The sequence below is a fragment of the Phascolarctos cinereus genome, unplaced genomic scaffold, assembly GCF_003287225.1.
Source record: "Phascolarctos cinereus isolate Bilbo 61053 unplaced genomic scaffold, phaCin_HiC Scaffold_3;HRSCAF=262, whole genome shotgun sequence".
In the NCBI taxonomy this organism is placed as follows: Eukaryota; Metazoa; Chordata; class Mammalia; order Diprotodontia; family Phascolarctidae; genus Phascolarctos; species Phascolarctos cinereus.
In genome coordinates, this window is record NW_027555736.1 from 204145055 (window position 1) to 204158343 (window position 13289).

General features: G+C 41.1%; 1 protein-coding gene across 1 annotated transcript in view; it reads left to right on the forward strand.

Moving 5' to 3' along the window:
- RIN3 (Ras and Rab interactor 3) overlaps positions 1-13289 on the forward strand; it is a 156315-nt gene that overhangs the window by 80625 nt on the left and 62401 nt on the right. Inside the window, 1 exon segment of the mRNA XM_021000293.2 lies at positions 11011-11083. Coding sequence (XP_020855952.1) covers positions 11011-11083 — 73 coding nt within the window.

Here is a 13289-nt window from a genome sequence, read left to right on the forward strand (position 1 = left end):
TCCCACTCCCCCCACAAGCGTCTATAAGCCATCAAAGGAATGTGGAAATGACTGATTGATAAGTATGGGGCCAATTTTCAGATAAGACATAAGGGTTGCTTGAGATGTGCAATTGTGAGCAAACTCCTTGTATTAATCCTTGAATCTAACTGGGTTTCTGATCAGCACAACGTAGGTCGGAGTGGGGAAACCTCACATGTGGCCCTTGAGATCCTCGAGTGCGGCCCTTTAACTGAATCCAAACTTTACAGAACACTTGGATCTAGAGGGCCACATGTGAGGCTCCCCACCCTGACTGAGGTCTTTATTTAAGGGTCTCTAAGTAGCAGATAGAGGTGGTCGGGTTTCACAGCCAAGCAGGGCTCCATTCAAACAATGCAATAAGGTTTTCTTCCAATTCCCACAATTGAATAAAATTTTCTCACAAGAGAGATTTTGGACTAGACCCATAATTGAATAGAAAGGGAACTGAGCTAGCTCCACGATTGGATGGAGTTAGTGTGGTTCACTCAATTCCCACAATTAACCACTAGCTAGCCTAATCCCCTCAATTCCCTCAATTTCCTTACCAAAATAACAAAAAAATAAAATTACAATTGTCTGAGGCAGTGTGGGAGAACAGGAACACTAAAGCACTATTGATAGAGCTGTGAATTTTCTAGCCATCCCGGAAAGTCATTTGAAACCATATTTACTTAAACAGTCACTAATTTTTTTTACCCAGCAATACTACTACGAGACCTCTACTCCAAAGAGATCAAAGAAAGATGGACCCAGATGCAAAAAACGACAAAAAAAATTATAGCAGCATTTTTTGTTGTAATAAAGACCTACAAACTACAGGGGTACCCATCAATTTAGGGCAGCTAGGGGGCATAATAGAATGCTTAGCCTGGAGTCAAACACTTACCAGCTGTATGATCATGGGCAAGTCACTTAACTCTGTTTGCCTCAGTTTCCTCATCTGTTAAATGAGCTGCAGAAGGAAATGACAAGACACTCTAGTATCTTTGCCAAGAAAACTCTAAATGAGTCACGAAGAGTTGAATGCGACTGAAATGACTCCACAACAAATATTACATACAGCTCAGGTTGTTGTTTTTTTAAGTATGTAACAAATGGCAGTTCCCAAACTGGCCTTACCTGTGTTTTCCTTTGAACCTCCTTCTGCATCTCTCTGGGTATTTTCTGGGTCTCAAAGTAAGTTTGTAAGTTTATATAAGAATGAAAAGGTGCTCTTGCCACCGCAGAATTCTTGCTATAATGTGGATTCTAACCCTGGTTCTTCCACTTATTAACCGTGTGGCCTTACTCAAGTCAGGTGTCTCTGGGCCTCTGTTTCCTCTGCTATAAAATGAGTGGGCTGCACATTTTCAGCCAGAACATTCTTTGGCCCAAGGTCTCTTCCAGCCCTTAACATTCTGTGATTCTCATCTCTCAGCCCATTAGAATTATCAGGACTTTGCCTCATGGTGCCAAATTAATGACAACACTTGAAATCCTTTGGAAATATCAGCACTTAGCACCTAGTTAGCAAGAATAATTACCTAAAATAAAAAAAAAAACAACTTCCCGATGTCAGGATGGAATGAACCTGTTCCAACCCCTCGAAATACCCTGTGCACAACCTATGGATACATGGCTTAACACTGGTGGTATGTTGTCTCTCTTCCCCGCATAGCAGTGTTCCCCCAGCCTCAACTGAGGGTGCTAGTATTTGCCTCAAGAACAAAAAATCTTAGTTATAGGCTCCGAATACTAATTGTAGCTAACATTGATATCATTCTTTAAGGTTTTCAAAACCCTTTACAAATATTATCTCATTGGATCCTCACAACAACCCTGGAAGGTAGGCGCTATTATTATCCCCATTTTTACAGATGAGGAAACTGAGGCAAATAGAAGTTAAGGGACTTGCCCAGGGTCATACGGCTAATAAGTGTCTGAGGCCAGGTTTGAACTCAGGAAGATGAGCCTTCTTGACTCCAGATCCAGCACTCTGTGCACTATGGCGCCACCTAGCCGGCCATACACAGCTGCCTCAAACACAGAAACATTTTCTCCCTCTCACAACAGTCCCACTGCTTTAGAATACTTGGTGTTAGAAGCATTTGAGTCATATTAGACATTGTCACTAGGTGGAGCTGTGTTTCTCCCTCAGGGCCTGGTAATTAAATAACTGCTGTGGAATAGGTGATTTCCAACTCTTTGCAACTGTACCAGAAAATTAAAACCAAATCATGGGATCATGCATAGGAGTTGAAGCTGGAGGAGTACAACTCCCTTATTTTACAGTTGAGGAAACTGAGGCCCAGGGTTAAATGACTTGCCCAAGGTGTCAGAGCACAGCAAAGGTAGGATTTAAACCTAGATCTTCTGATGCTAGAACCAGTTTTCTTCCCATTGTACCGTGTGACATTGAATGTCTTTCCCAAGGTCACATGGAGAGATGCCCCAGAGGGATTCCCAGCTGGTCTCCTTCTCCACACTCCTCTCATTCATCCCTCATGGAGCAATCCATTGTGAGCTCTCTCACAATGTTTTGTTATTTTCTTCCTTGCTAATTAATGACTCTCTCCAGAGCCGAGTTAAGCACCATTTCCTCACCTACCAGTTACATTCTATGAAGAAATCCTAGAGACTGAGTTCTTAGAATGGCGCTATGGAAGATACAGAGAAGTGTTAAACGTATTTCCTGCCCTTGAGGAGTTTGTAATCTAATTGGGGAACTGAAATTACACAGTGAAATTACCAGAAAACAACATGACAGTTATAATAGTCAACCTGATTCCTTAATCCCCTACTTCTACTATAGTCGTTCTATCGAGCACTACTAAATCATCACCTGTAGGCTCAGTCTCATCCTAGGCTTTGAGGTTGAACTCAATGCAATAAACCTTTATCAAGTATTTCTTCAAAGCACTGTGCTCAATGCTGGGAGATATTACACTCAGGAACGTGGCTCCCTTAGACCGTAGATACATAGGCACTTCTCCCTTGATGCTATCCAGAGAGCTTACAGCCAGATTCAGGGTGCACTGGCTTCTCCCCAAGCACTCTTTTCCCATGCAGAGACTACTAAAGCTCAAAACTGTGCCAATCAGACAGTAACATCTATTCCATTGTCATCACAATCTCTAAAATGCTGACACTGCTTCTTAAGAATAAGCACTGTGCCCAAACCAGGGCCTTTATGGTCAGATCCGTAGGCAGAGGTCATCCATCTTTCTCAGCCTGGCCCTAGAACCCACTGAATATGCACTTAAAAGCCCTTTCCTCGATTCTCACATTCTGAGCACAGAAACAGTTCCAAAGGTCCACATTTAGAGGCCCTTCCTTTCTTATATTCACTCCCCAGAATGCAGCAGAGGCCCTTAACTGACCTGGCATTCTCATGGCCCTGCCCCCTGCCTTGCCAAGTCAGAGGGCTTCCCAGGGTTCTACTTCAGTCACCTCAAATAACCACTGCCACCCACTGTCACCAACCCACACAGACTCCAGATCTCACTAGCACCACACCAATGGTTCAGTTGCATAAGGAAAACAGCCAGACAGCTCTAATAGCCCCAGGCAGGTTGGGGGCAGCTCCAAGAATTCTTCTTCTTGACTGTTTGTTTTTGGTTTTTTTTTTTTTGCCTGCACAGCTATTTGCCTTTCCCCAGGATTCTCAACCTTAACAACCTCCGTGGTTCAACTATGGATTCTTTTAAAGGATTCTTCTTAAAGGAAAAACAGTCAGTCATAGAACAGAGAAAGTTAGAGCTAGAAGGGCACTTTAGAACACAAAGTGCTAGAATTAGAAGAGAGAATTTAAAATGACTCTTAAAAGTCCAACCCTCTCATTTAAAATCTTATTTTTTTTAATTAACAAAAATTCATTTCCTCTCACTCCCACTTCCCTTCCCCATTGGCAAAAAAAGAAAAACCCTTGTAACAAATATGTATAGTCAAGCAAAACAAATTCCCACATTCACTCTGTGTGTGTGTGTGTGTGTGTGTGTATGTGTGTATTTGTAGTCTACATTTTGAGTCTGTTGCTCTTTATTACCATTAGGAGGTAGGAGAGCAGGGTTCATTCATCACAAGGACTTTGGAATTGTGCCTTCATTTTACAGATGAGGAAAGTGAGGTCAAATAAATCTAACAAGGAAACGTTAAAAGATTCTTGTTTCTGTTTCCTTAAGAAGTTAGCTTGTGGGGCAGCTAGGTGGCGCGGCGGGTAGACCACTGGCCCTGGAGTCAAGAGGACCTGAGTTCAAATGCAGCTTCAGACACATGACCCTCGCTGGCTGTGTGACCCTGGGCAAGTCACTTAACCCCAATTGCTTCACACGCAAAAAAGTAAGCTTGTAATCTACCGTTGGCAGCTTAATCTTTCTGGGTCTCAGTTTCTATAAAATGGGTTCAGCTTCTGGCTCTGTCTAATCTACATGGATGTTGTGGAGATCAAATGAGATGTTGAATGTGAAAGTTATTTTTAAAGCATTTTTTAAATGTTCCACAATGACCAAAAAGGCATAGCCTCTGAGATAAAATATAGAGTCTTCTGTTTAGCTTTGGAGGCCCTGAACAGCCTCATTAAGCATCATTTCCTTCTTCTGTTTGTTGTTGTTGTTGTTTTAAGTCAATTGGGATTAAATGACTTGTCCAGGGTCACACAGTTCATCAGGTGTTCGATCTGAGGCTGGATTTGAACTCAGGTCCTCCTGGCTTCGGGGCCAGTGTTCTATCCACTGTGCTCCCTAGCTGCCCCCATTTCCTTCTTCTGAACTCTGCCATCCAGTCAAATTGTCCTTTTCTCTGTTCCTCATACAACGCACTCCGTCTCCCATCTCCACGCCTTTGCATTGACGATCCCTCATGACTAGAATTCACTCTCTCCTTATCTCTGCTTCATAGAAGCCCTCACTTCTTTCAAGAAGCAGCTCAGGTATCACCTTCCTGAATGAAGCCTTTCCTGATCATTCCAACCATTAATGCCCTCCTTCCCAAACTACCTAATAGTAATATTTAACTACTTTGTATTTATTCATTTTATATTTGTGCTATACACTTATATAGCTACTTGTCTCCCCCATGGGAAGCCCCTAACAAGTAAGGATAGTTTCAATATTTGTACTTGTATCTCTAGCACTTGGAGTATAATAGGTGCTTAATTAATTAAATTATTGATTTAAATAAATTAAAATTAGCTAAATTTAGCATAATATATTAGCAAAAAATAGCAAAGAATGATAAAAATTTCATATTGATGAGGTTGTAAGGAAAAAGTCACTATTTATTGTTGGTGAGATTCAGTAATCTAGAATATATAATCTATACAGACTAGAGGAAATTTTTAAAGAGGAATATGGAAATATATAATGAGTCACAAATCTAATCACACTTTTTGATTCAGAGATTCCATTGCTAGGACTTTATCTCAAAAGAATTATGAAGTGGAAAAAAAAATAAAGCAACTTAACTGTGCAAAAATATTTGTAACAGTTTAATGTTAAAATTTCAGTGCTCCCATCACAAATAAAAAATGTAGTTATCATTACTACTAATTAATATTATTCTGATCCATTTGAGAGGAGTTAGCTGGGAAGGGACAGAAGAAAATAAGACTACCCCAACTCAATTACCCTTTATAAAAGACCAACCCTGCCTCACTCTACCCCGACCCCCACCCCAGAAAGTGGCTAGGAGCCCATATCTAGCTGAGACTCCTTCAACTTTCCAAGTAATTACGACAGTTTTTTACAGGGGTTTCCCAGGTACCACTCCAAAGGTACTTTCTAAACCTAGGGTTTCTACTGACTTTACCTAACCCTTCTTGGGTAAAAGAGAAACAACTCAGCCTTTCCACCTTAGATTCCCACCTTAGATAGTAACTCACACAACAGGGAACTTTTTGCCAATCAAGGATTAGGCTCCCATGAAGCAGAAAGCAAAAATAAAATGAAGGCATACAGCAAAGCAAAATGTGCAGAGCTTAGATCCAAGGTTGGCCAACATTTGCATTTATCTCCCGACTCTATGCCATCTTTTCTATGAGTCTCCATGATTCTCTCCCTCCTCCCTTTTTCAAGTCAAATGGACAAGCATTTATTAAGTGCCTCCTAAGTGCCAGGCACTGTGCCAAATTCTTTTTAAAACATTTGCTCCCCTTTCCCGCTCTCAACCTCTGCCCCGTACAAAGGGATAGCTTGGTGGCATGCACCTGATACCTCCCTTCCTTCCAACTGCCTTCTCCTTGCTAGCAACACTTACTTCAAGTCCTTAAGGATGTGTAATTTCATCAGCATGCATACGTCCTTCACAAATAAGGATTGAAACCCAAGGAATCATTTTGTTCAGCAGTTCTCTAATTTTTTGTTTTTGGAACTCTGCAAAATGATTGAGTTCCTCCCCTGCAGTTTTGTTTATGTGGGCTATATCTATCAATATTTACCACATTAGAAATTAAAATATCTTAGTATTATTATAAATACAGTTTTGACTCATGGACCCTTTGAAAGTATCTTTGGGAACTCCCGGGAGTCCCTGGACAATGCTTTAAGAACCACTGAGGAAGTCCAACACATATCTGACCAAGAATCCCTCCACAGCACTCTCTCTGAAGACCAAGGGGAAAGCCACCACTTCCTTACAAGGAGGGATTCTTTCATTCTTTATATTTGTCTCCCCAGAGCCTAGCACGGTGACTGGTGCGTAGGAGATACTTCATGAATATTTGTTCATTGATTGAGATCCCATGCCACTCTCAGTCAGCTCTAACTGTTAGGAAGTTTTTTATTACTTCAAACCTCAGTCTTCCTGAAAATTCTACCCATTGCTCCGTGTTCAGTTTCCTGGGGCCAGGCTAATTAAGTCTACTTTCTTCCATCTGAGAGCCCTCCCCATACTGGGAGGCAGCTATTGCGTCTCTTGTTAATCTTTTCTTCTCTGGGCCAATCGTCCTTAATTCCTTCAGTTCCTTGTATGGCATGGTCTTGAGGTCTCTCACCCTCCTCTGACTGTAATCCAGATCATCGATATCCTTCCTGAAATGTGGTGTCCAGAAATCAATCAAAGAGCTGGCTGGGATAGAACATGATAGAACTATCACCTTCCTCATGTTGGACACTATTTCACTCTTAATGTGGTCCAAAAGCGCATTAGCTTTTTTTGGCTGCCATATTAGACATATTGATTCATATTGAGCTCACAGTAAAACCCCCTAGAGCATTTTAGTTTTTGTTCTCTTTTTTTCTTTTTAAATATTTTATCAATGCTATTTTTGGTTTCCTTTCCATCACTTATTTCCTAATGACTTCTTCACACTCACCAGAACCCTACCTTCTAACACATAAACATAGTTAAAACAAATCAACACTCAGCCATGTCTGAGGATGTATGATTCATTCCACACCTACAAAAAGTAATGCCACCTCTATTTAGGGAGGTGTGTTTTACCATCAGCCTTCTGAAGTCATGCTTTATTTATCAGAGTGCATATTTTTAAATAAACCACTTTCCACCCAAACTTCACCATCCTTCACCTTAGGAAGTTGATTTCTTGGACCCAAATGTAGAATTTTCCATTGATCACTATTAAATTTTATCTTATTAGATTTGACTCATAGTTGTAACTTCTCAATCTTTTTGGATCCTGAGTCAGTGACCGCGTGTTAGCAATCCCTCCTAGCTTCACATCAACTGCACACTCTACAGCCTTACTCCCCTGGAGGTATGCTGCAATCCCATGACACTGGCCTCCTTGCTTTTCATCGCACAAGACACTCCGTCTCCCTATTCTGGCATTTTCACTGGCTGGCCCCCATACCTGAAATTCTCTCCTTCTTTAACTCTACCTCCTGTATTCCTTGGCTTCCTGCAGGTATCAATTACAGTCTCACCTTCTGCAAGAAGCCTTTCCCAGTCCTCAATCTTAGCACCTTCCCTCTGGGATGACTTTCATTTTTATCTGTCTATAACTTATTGGTTCATAGTTGTTTGCGTGGTGTCACTCATTAGACTGTGAGTTAGTTTCTTGAAAGCAAAGAGTGTTTTTCACCTTTTTTTTTTTAATCCCTAGCACATAGGGAAGTGCCTGGCACAAAGAAGATGTTTTATATATGTTTGTGGATTTGAGCTTTCTTGCTTTGGCATTGATAAAGTCATTGACAAAACTGTTGAAAAACACCATGACAAAAATTGGGATACTACACTAAAGATGTCCCTCTGGGTTGACATTATTAACCCATTAATAACTATTCTTTTGGTACAAATCATTCAATCAGTTTGGAACCCACTTAACTTTTCTATCCTATAATCATTATCTTCCCATATTATCCACAAGCATGAAAAACTGTGTCAAATGCATTGCTGAAATCTAAATATGCTGTCTTTGCCACATTCTTCTGGTCCTGCAATTTAGATATACAGTCAAAATAGGAAGTGAGATTACTTTGCTTGTGTCTTCAGAAATTCATTCTTGAAAACCCCTCCCCCTTCTTGGGCCAACTTCCTCAAGCCAGGGTGTCCTACCAATCTTCCTCTAGTCCTTTGAGACCTAATGTACATATCAAATCATGCTTAGTTTACCTCTCATTCTCTATCATGAGATAGAAAGTTGCCACTGAAGAAGTAACCTGACTCCCATGATTCTTGACATGTCCACGTCTACAGGCAGTCCCTCCCAAATGGTCAAAATTAGGTCCAGAATAAAAGCTCCTCTAGCCACTTCCTCTATTTTTGAGAGTTGAAATGATGATGAAATAAATGGACTCTTTATTAGTCATGGCGAAAAAAATTAGGCACCCAAAAGCCGGAACTAGATATATGACCGTCTCCACTCTTTGCTAATCTGATCCTTAGACAATAAATTGCTGTTCATTGCTACAGTTGCTCATTGCTAGACCTATACCTGCAAACTTTCTATCTTGAGAGCACTTGGCAAATTTTGTGATCTGACTAAATAGCTTTGGAGAATCCCAGGTCACTTCCATGCCTGATGAAGCACTGGCCTTCCTATTAACAAGACGTCACCCAAGGTCCAGGTTCCACAAGAGTTCTGAGAACATATGGGCTGGAATTGGTCGTAGGGGAAATCTACTCTAAAAGGGCACGTCTCTTTAGCTCTCTGCCTATATCTGGAGTCCATCCAGAAAAATCTCTAAAATAAAGTGTGAGTTGCTAATACTCACATAGGCACTCGATGTGTATCAAGTACGGAACAGCTTTTATTTCAACTGCTACTGAAAATACTTGACTCCAAGGACTCCTGGGAGCCCATAAATGCAGAAAAGTAAAGCACTCGCATAGCCCATTAGACTCATTAGATTCCTTCAAAAGGCAAAGGCATGTTTCAGAAGAGAGAGGAAGGCTTAATTCCCATTCATCTTCCACTTAACACTGTCCAAGCAACTCCCAGACATGTGTGGGAGGGTTTGCAAAGTCCACATCTCCCAGCCTCCCTTAATATGGTTCTAATCCTCCAACAGTTGCACCAACAGACCACCACATTAGTGGTCTTCTTCCTCCAAGGAGAATACAATTGAGGAAGCCAGCACTAGAACGTGGGAACTCTCAAATTCAGGATTAGTAAAAATAAAATCTAGTATTTACATAGCGCATTAAGATCTGAAAAGCACTATTTCTGCTATCCCACTTGATCCTCCACAACAGCCTTGTGACATAGCTGTTATTATTATCCTCATATAACAGATGAGGAAACTGACTGAAATGACTGGACAACAATAAAATAAGGAGAGTGGCTGAAGTTTCTTCTCTGTCCAATCCATCCTCGTTCAGCCACTAACATGATTTTCCTAAAGCTCAGATCCATTCGTGCCCTCTTTCACCCCCACTCAATAAACAACAGCAAGGCCCAATTGCCTCCAGGATCAAATACAAAATGCTCCGTTTGACATTCGAAGACCTTCATAACTAAGCCCCTTTCTACTTTTCCAGTCTTTTTACACCTTACTGCCTAACATGTACTCTCCGATCCAGTGACACTGGGCTCCTGGTTGTTCCATGAAAAAGACGCTCCTTCCCTCTCGGCTCTGGGCATTCTCTCTGGCCGTCCCCGTGCCTGGGATGCTGTCCTGCCTCCAGTCCAACTACTGCCCTCCCTGGCTTCCTTAAAGTCACAGCTAAAATGCTGCTTTCTATAAGAAGTCTCCTCCATTGCTCCTAATTCCAGTGCCTTCCTTCTGTTAATGATTCCCTATTTATCCTGTATATAATTTGTTCTGCATATATGTGCTTGTTGTCTCCCCCATTAGACTGTGAGCTCCTTGAGGGCAGGGGCTGCCCTTCCCCCCTCACCTTTTTTTTTTTAACTATCCGCAACTCTCTGCACTAGCACATGGTGGTGGTGGTGTTCAGTTGTTTCAGTTGTGTATGATTCTTTGTAACCCCACTTGGGGTTTTCTTAGCAAAGATGCTGGAGTGGTTTCCTTCTCCAGTTCATTTTACAGATGAGGAAACTGAGACAAACAGGGTTAAGTGACTTGCCCAAGGTCACACAACTATTGTCTGAGGCCGGATTTGAATGCACATCTTCCCGACTCCAGAGCTGGTGCTCTATCCCCTGCAACTCCTAGCTGCCCCCTAGCACATGGTAGGCATTTAATAAATGTTTGTTGATTGATTAGGTTAGATGACATTTAAGATCTCTAAATCTATAATGCCGCAGTCCTTTCTAATTTAATAAGATGGAACAAGGCTTGTACTCAGTCAGTCAAAACACATTTACTCATGTGCCACTGTGCTAAGCACTGGGGACACAAAGAAAGACAAAAGACAATCCCTACTCTCAAAAGAGTTCACAGTGTAATGGAATCTACTGGAAAAGCCTTCAAGAACCAGGGTCCCCTGCATACCAGCAGCGGAGGCATCAGAAAAGGACTTCAGTAGAGAAATGAGGCATTACTGTTTCCTTATACCTTACCCTTATACCCTGTGCTCCCTCTTTCCCCCCTTCTCTTATCACTAAAGGAAAACATTTACTGAAAAGCCTTTTCTGTTTCTCCTCAGTCCTGTACCTGGAAGGATCTGTTCTTGTATTTGAAGATATCTTCAAACTGATAGCTTTCTACTGTGTCAGTAGGTAAGTAGAACTCAGCCACCCCTCCCTTTTGTCCCTAGGGGTAATTAATCTTTTTTTTCTCATTTAAATGTAAACAAAAATTAATGTTTTTTTAAAAATTTTGAGTTCCAAATTCTTTCCCTCTCTCCCTTCCTTCCCCCTTCCTTGAGAAGGCAAGCAATTTGATATAGATTATACATGTACCATCCTGCAAAATGGGTAATCTTCTAATTGCTGACAAAACTACGCCATCACAGCTATCACTAAGGAAGGTAATAGAACTGAGGCTAGCCACAGCAGATTCAGGTATAGTGAGTGCAAAGAGTACTGGCCCTGGAATCATGAAGCATTGGTTCTTGGATGCTTACTACCTGCGTGACCTCAGACAAGTCACTTGACCTTTTGCACCTCAGTTTCCTCATCTGTAAAATAAGAGGATTGGACTAGATGATCCCTGTGGTCTCTTTTAAATCAAGATCTGGGATCCTTCATGCTTCCCCACCTTTCAGTATGTTTCTCTAGATAGAAGTGGAATAAAACTGAGATTTTTAGCCTGATATCAATGATGTTTTAATAACTGTATTTAAACATAATTGGTTTCCTTTGTAATACTATAGGTCATATTTTATACATATTATATTTACATCTTATATATTATAATATGCAATATTATATGTTATATTTATATATATTTTATACATTTAAAACATTATTCTGAGAAGGGGTCAAAAAGCTCCACCAGACAGCCAAAGGGGTCTCATGACACAGAAAATGGTCACCAGCTTGGAATGAACTGTGAGGCTCCTTTGAAGGGTAAAAAGAAGTCACAAAAAGCCAATATGGAGGCATAAGAATTTGAGGAAGGGGAGAGAGATAGTCCAACCAATTTGCCTTGATGATAGGAGGAATTAGGTAGAAACTATATGTGTATGAGTAAGGCAGTGAGGTGGTGCAGTGGATAGAGTGCCAGTCCTGGAGTTAGGAAGACTCATCTTCCTGAGTTCAAATCTGGCTGTAGACACTTACTAGCTATGTGACCCTGGGCTTTAACCCTGCTTGTCTCAGTTTCCTCATCTGTAAGATGAGCTGGAGAAGGAAATGGTGAACCATTCCAGTAACTTTGCCAAGAAACCTCAAATGGGGTCACGGAGAGTTGGACAAGACTGAACATCATCTTATGTATGAGTCATGTTTCTATTTTAACCTTAGTAGGTTCCCACCCTGAGTCACTACCCTAGGAAGCAGCTTCCCCCTCCCCGAAGGCTAATACTCCACCACCCCGCATTTTCTACACAAACAGATTTGAATTTCACTTCTGATAACTACTAGCTGAGTTTCAGTTTCCCCATCTGCAAAATGGAGCTAATACTTTTAGTCCCCACCACACGATTTAATTGTGAGGATCAAATGAGATAATGCATGTAAAGTACTTTATAAACCTTAAAGTATATTTTAGCTCTGAAGTTTTAGAATTGGAAATTACCTTAAAGATCTTCCACCCCCTCCTACTACAGGTGGAGGAAATAAGGACCAGAGAGAGGAAGTAATTTACCCAAGGTTACACATAGAATAAGCATCAAATTTGGGTTTTTAGTTGGGTCTGAGTCTTCATGACCCCATTTGTGGTTTTCTTGGCAAAGATACTAGAGTGTAGTGCTATTACCTTAGGCTCATTTTACAGATGAGGAAACTGAAGCAAACAGAGTTAAGTGACTTGCCCAGGGTCACACAGCTAGTAAGTGTCTAAGGTCAGATTTGAACTCAGCTCCTCCCGACTGCAGACCCAGCACTCTTATCTACTTTGCTACTTAGCTGCCCCAACTGGTGCTCAAAATCATTTCCAGTGTTCTTCCTGCTATACCACATTGCCTTATAATTAGTTCAGTCCAGTAATGAAGAGTGCTTTAGAATCATCTAGAGTATACTTTTCATCAGTAAGGCAAAACATTAAGACAGTAAGTCAGGAAAAAAAAAAGTGAGTAGTACTTCCTTCATTCAGGAATAGTTGGTAGATATCAATGACTTATTAGCCCATCTGTGAGAATAAGTGGTGGCCAATGTGTATTTGACTTTGGCTGGGTAAGATGAAAGTAACAACTGTGAAATGGGGATAGTAACACTTGCCTACCTCCCGGGGTTCTTGCGAGAAAAACATTTCATAAACTCTAAAGCCTGCTATAAATATAAGCTATTATTAGGCTAGGGGCTAGAGAGAACTCTCAAGTGA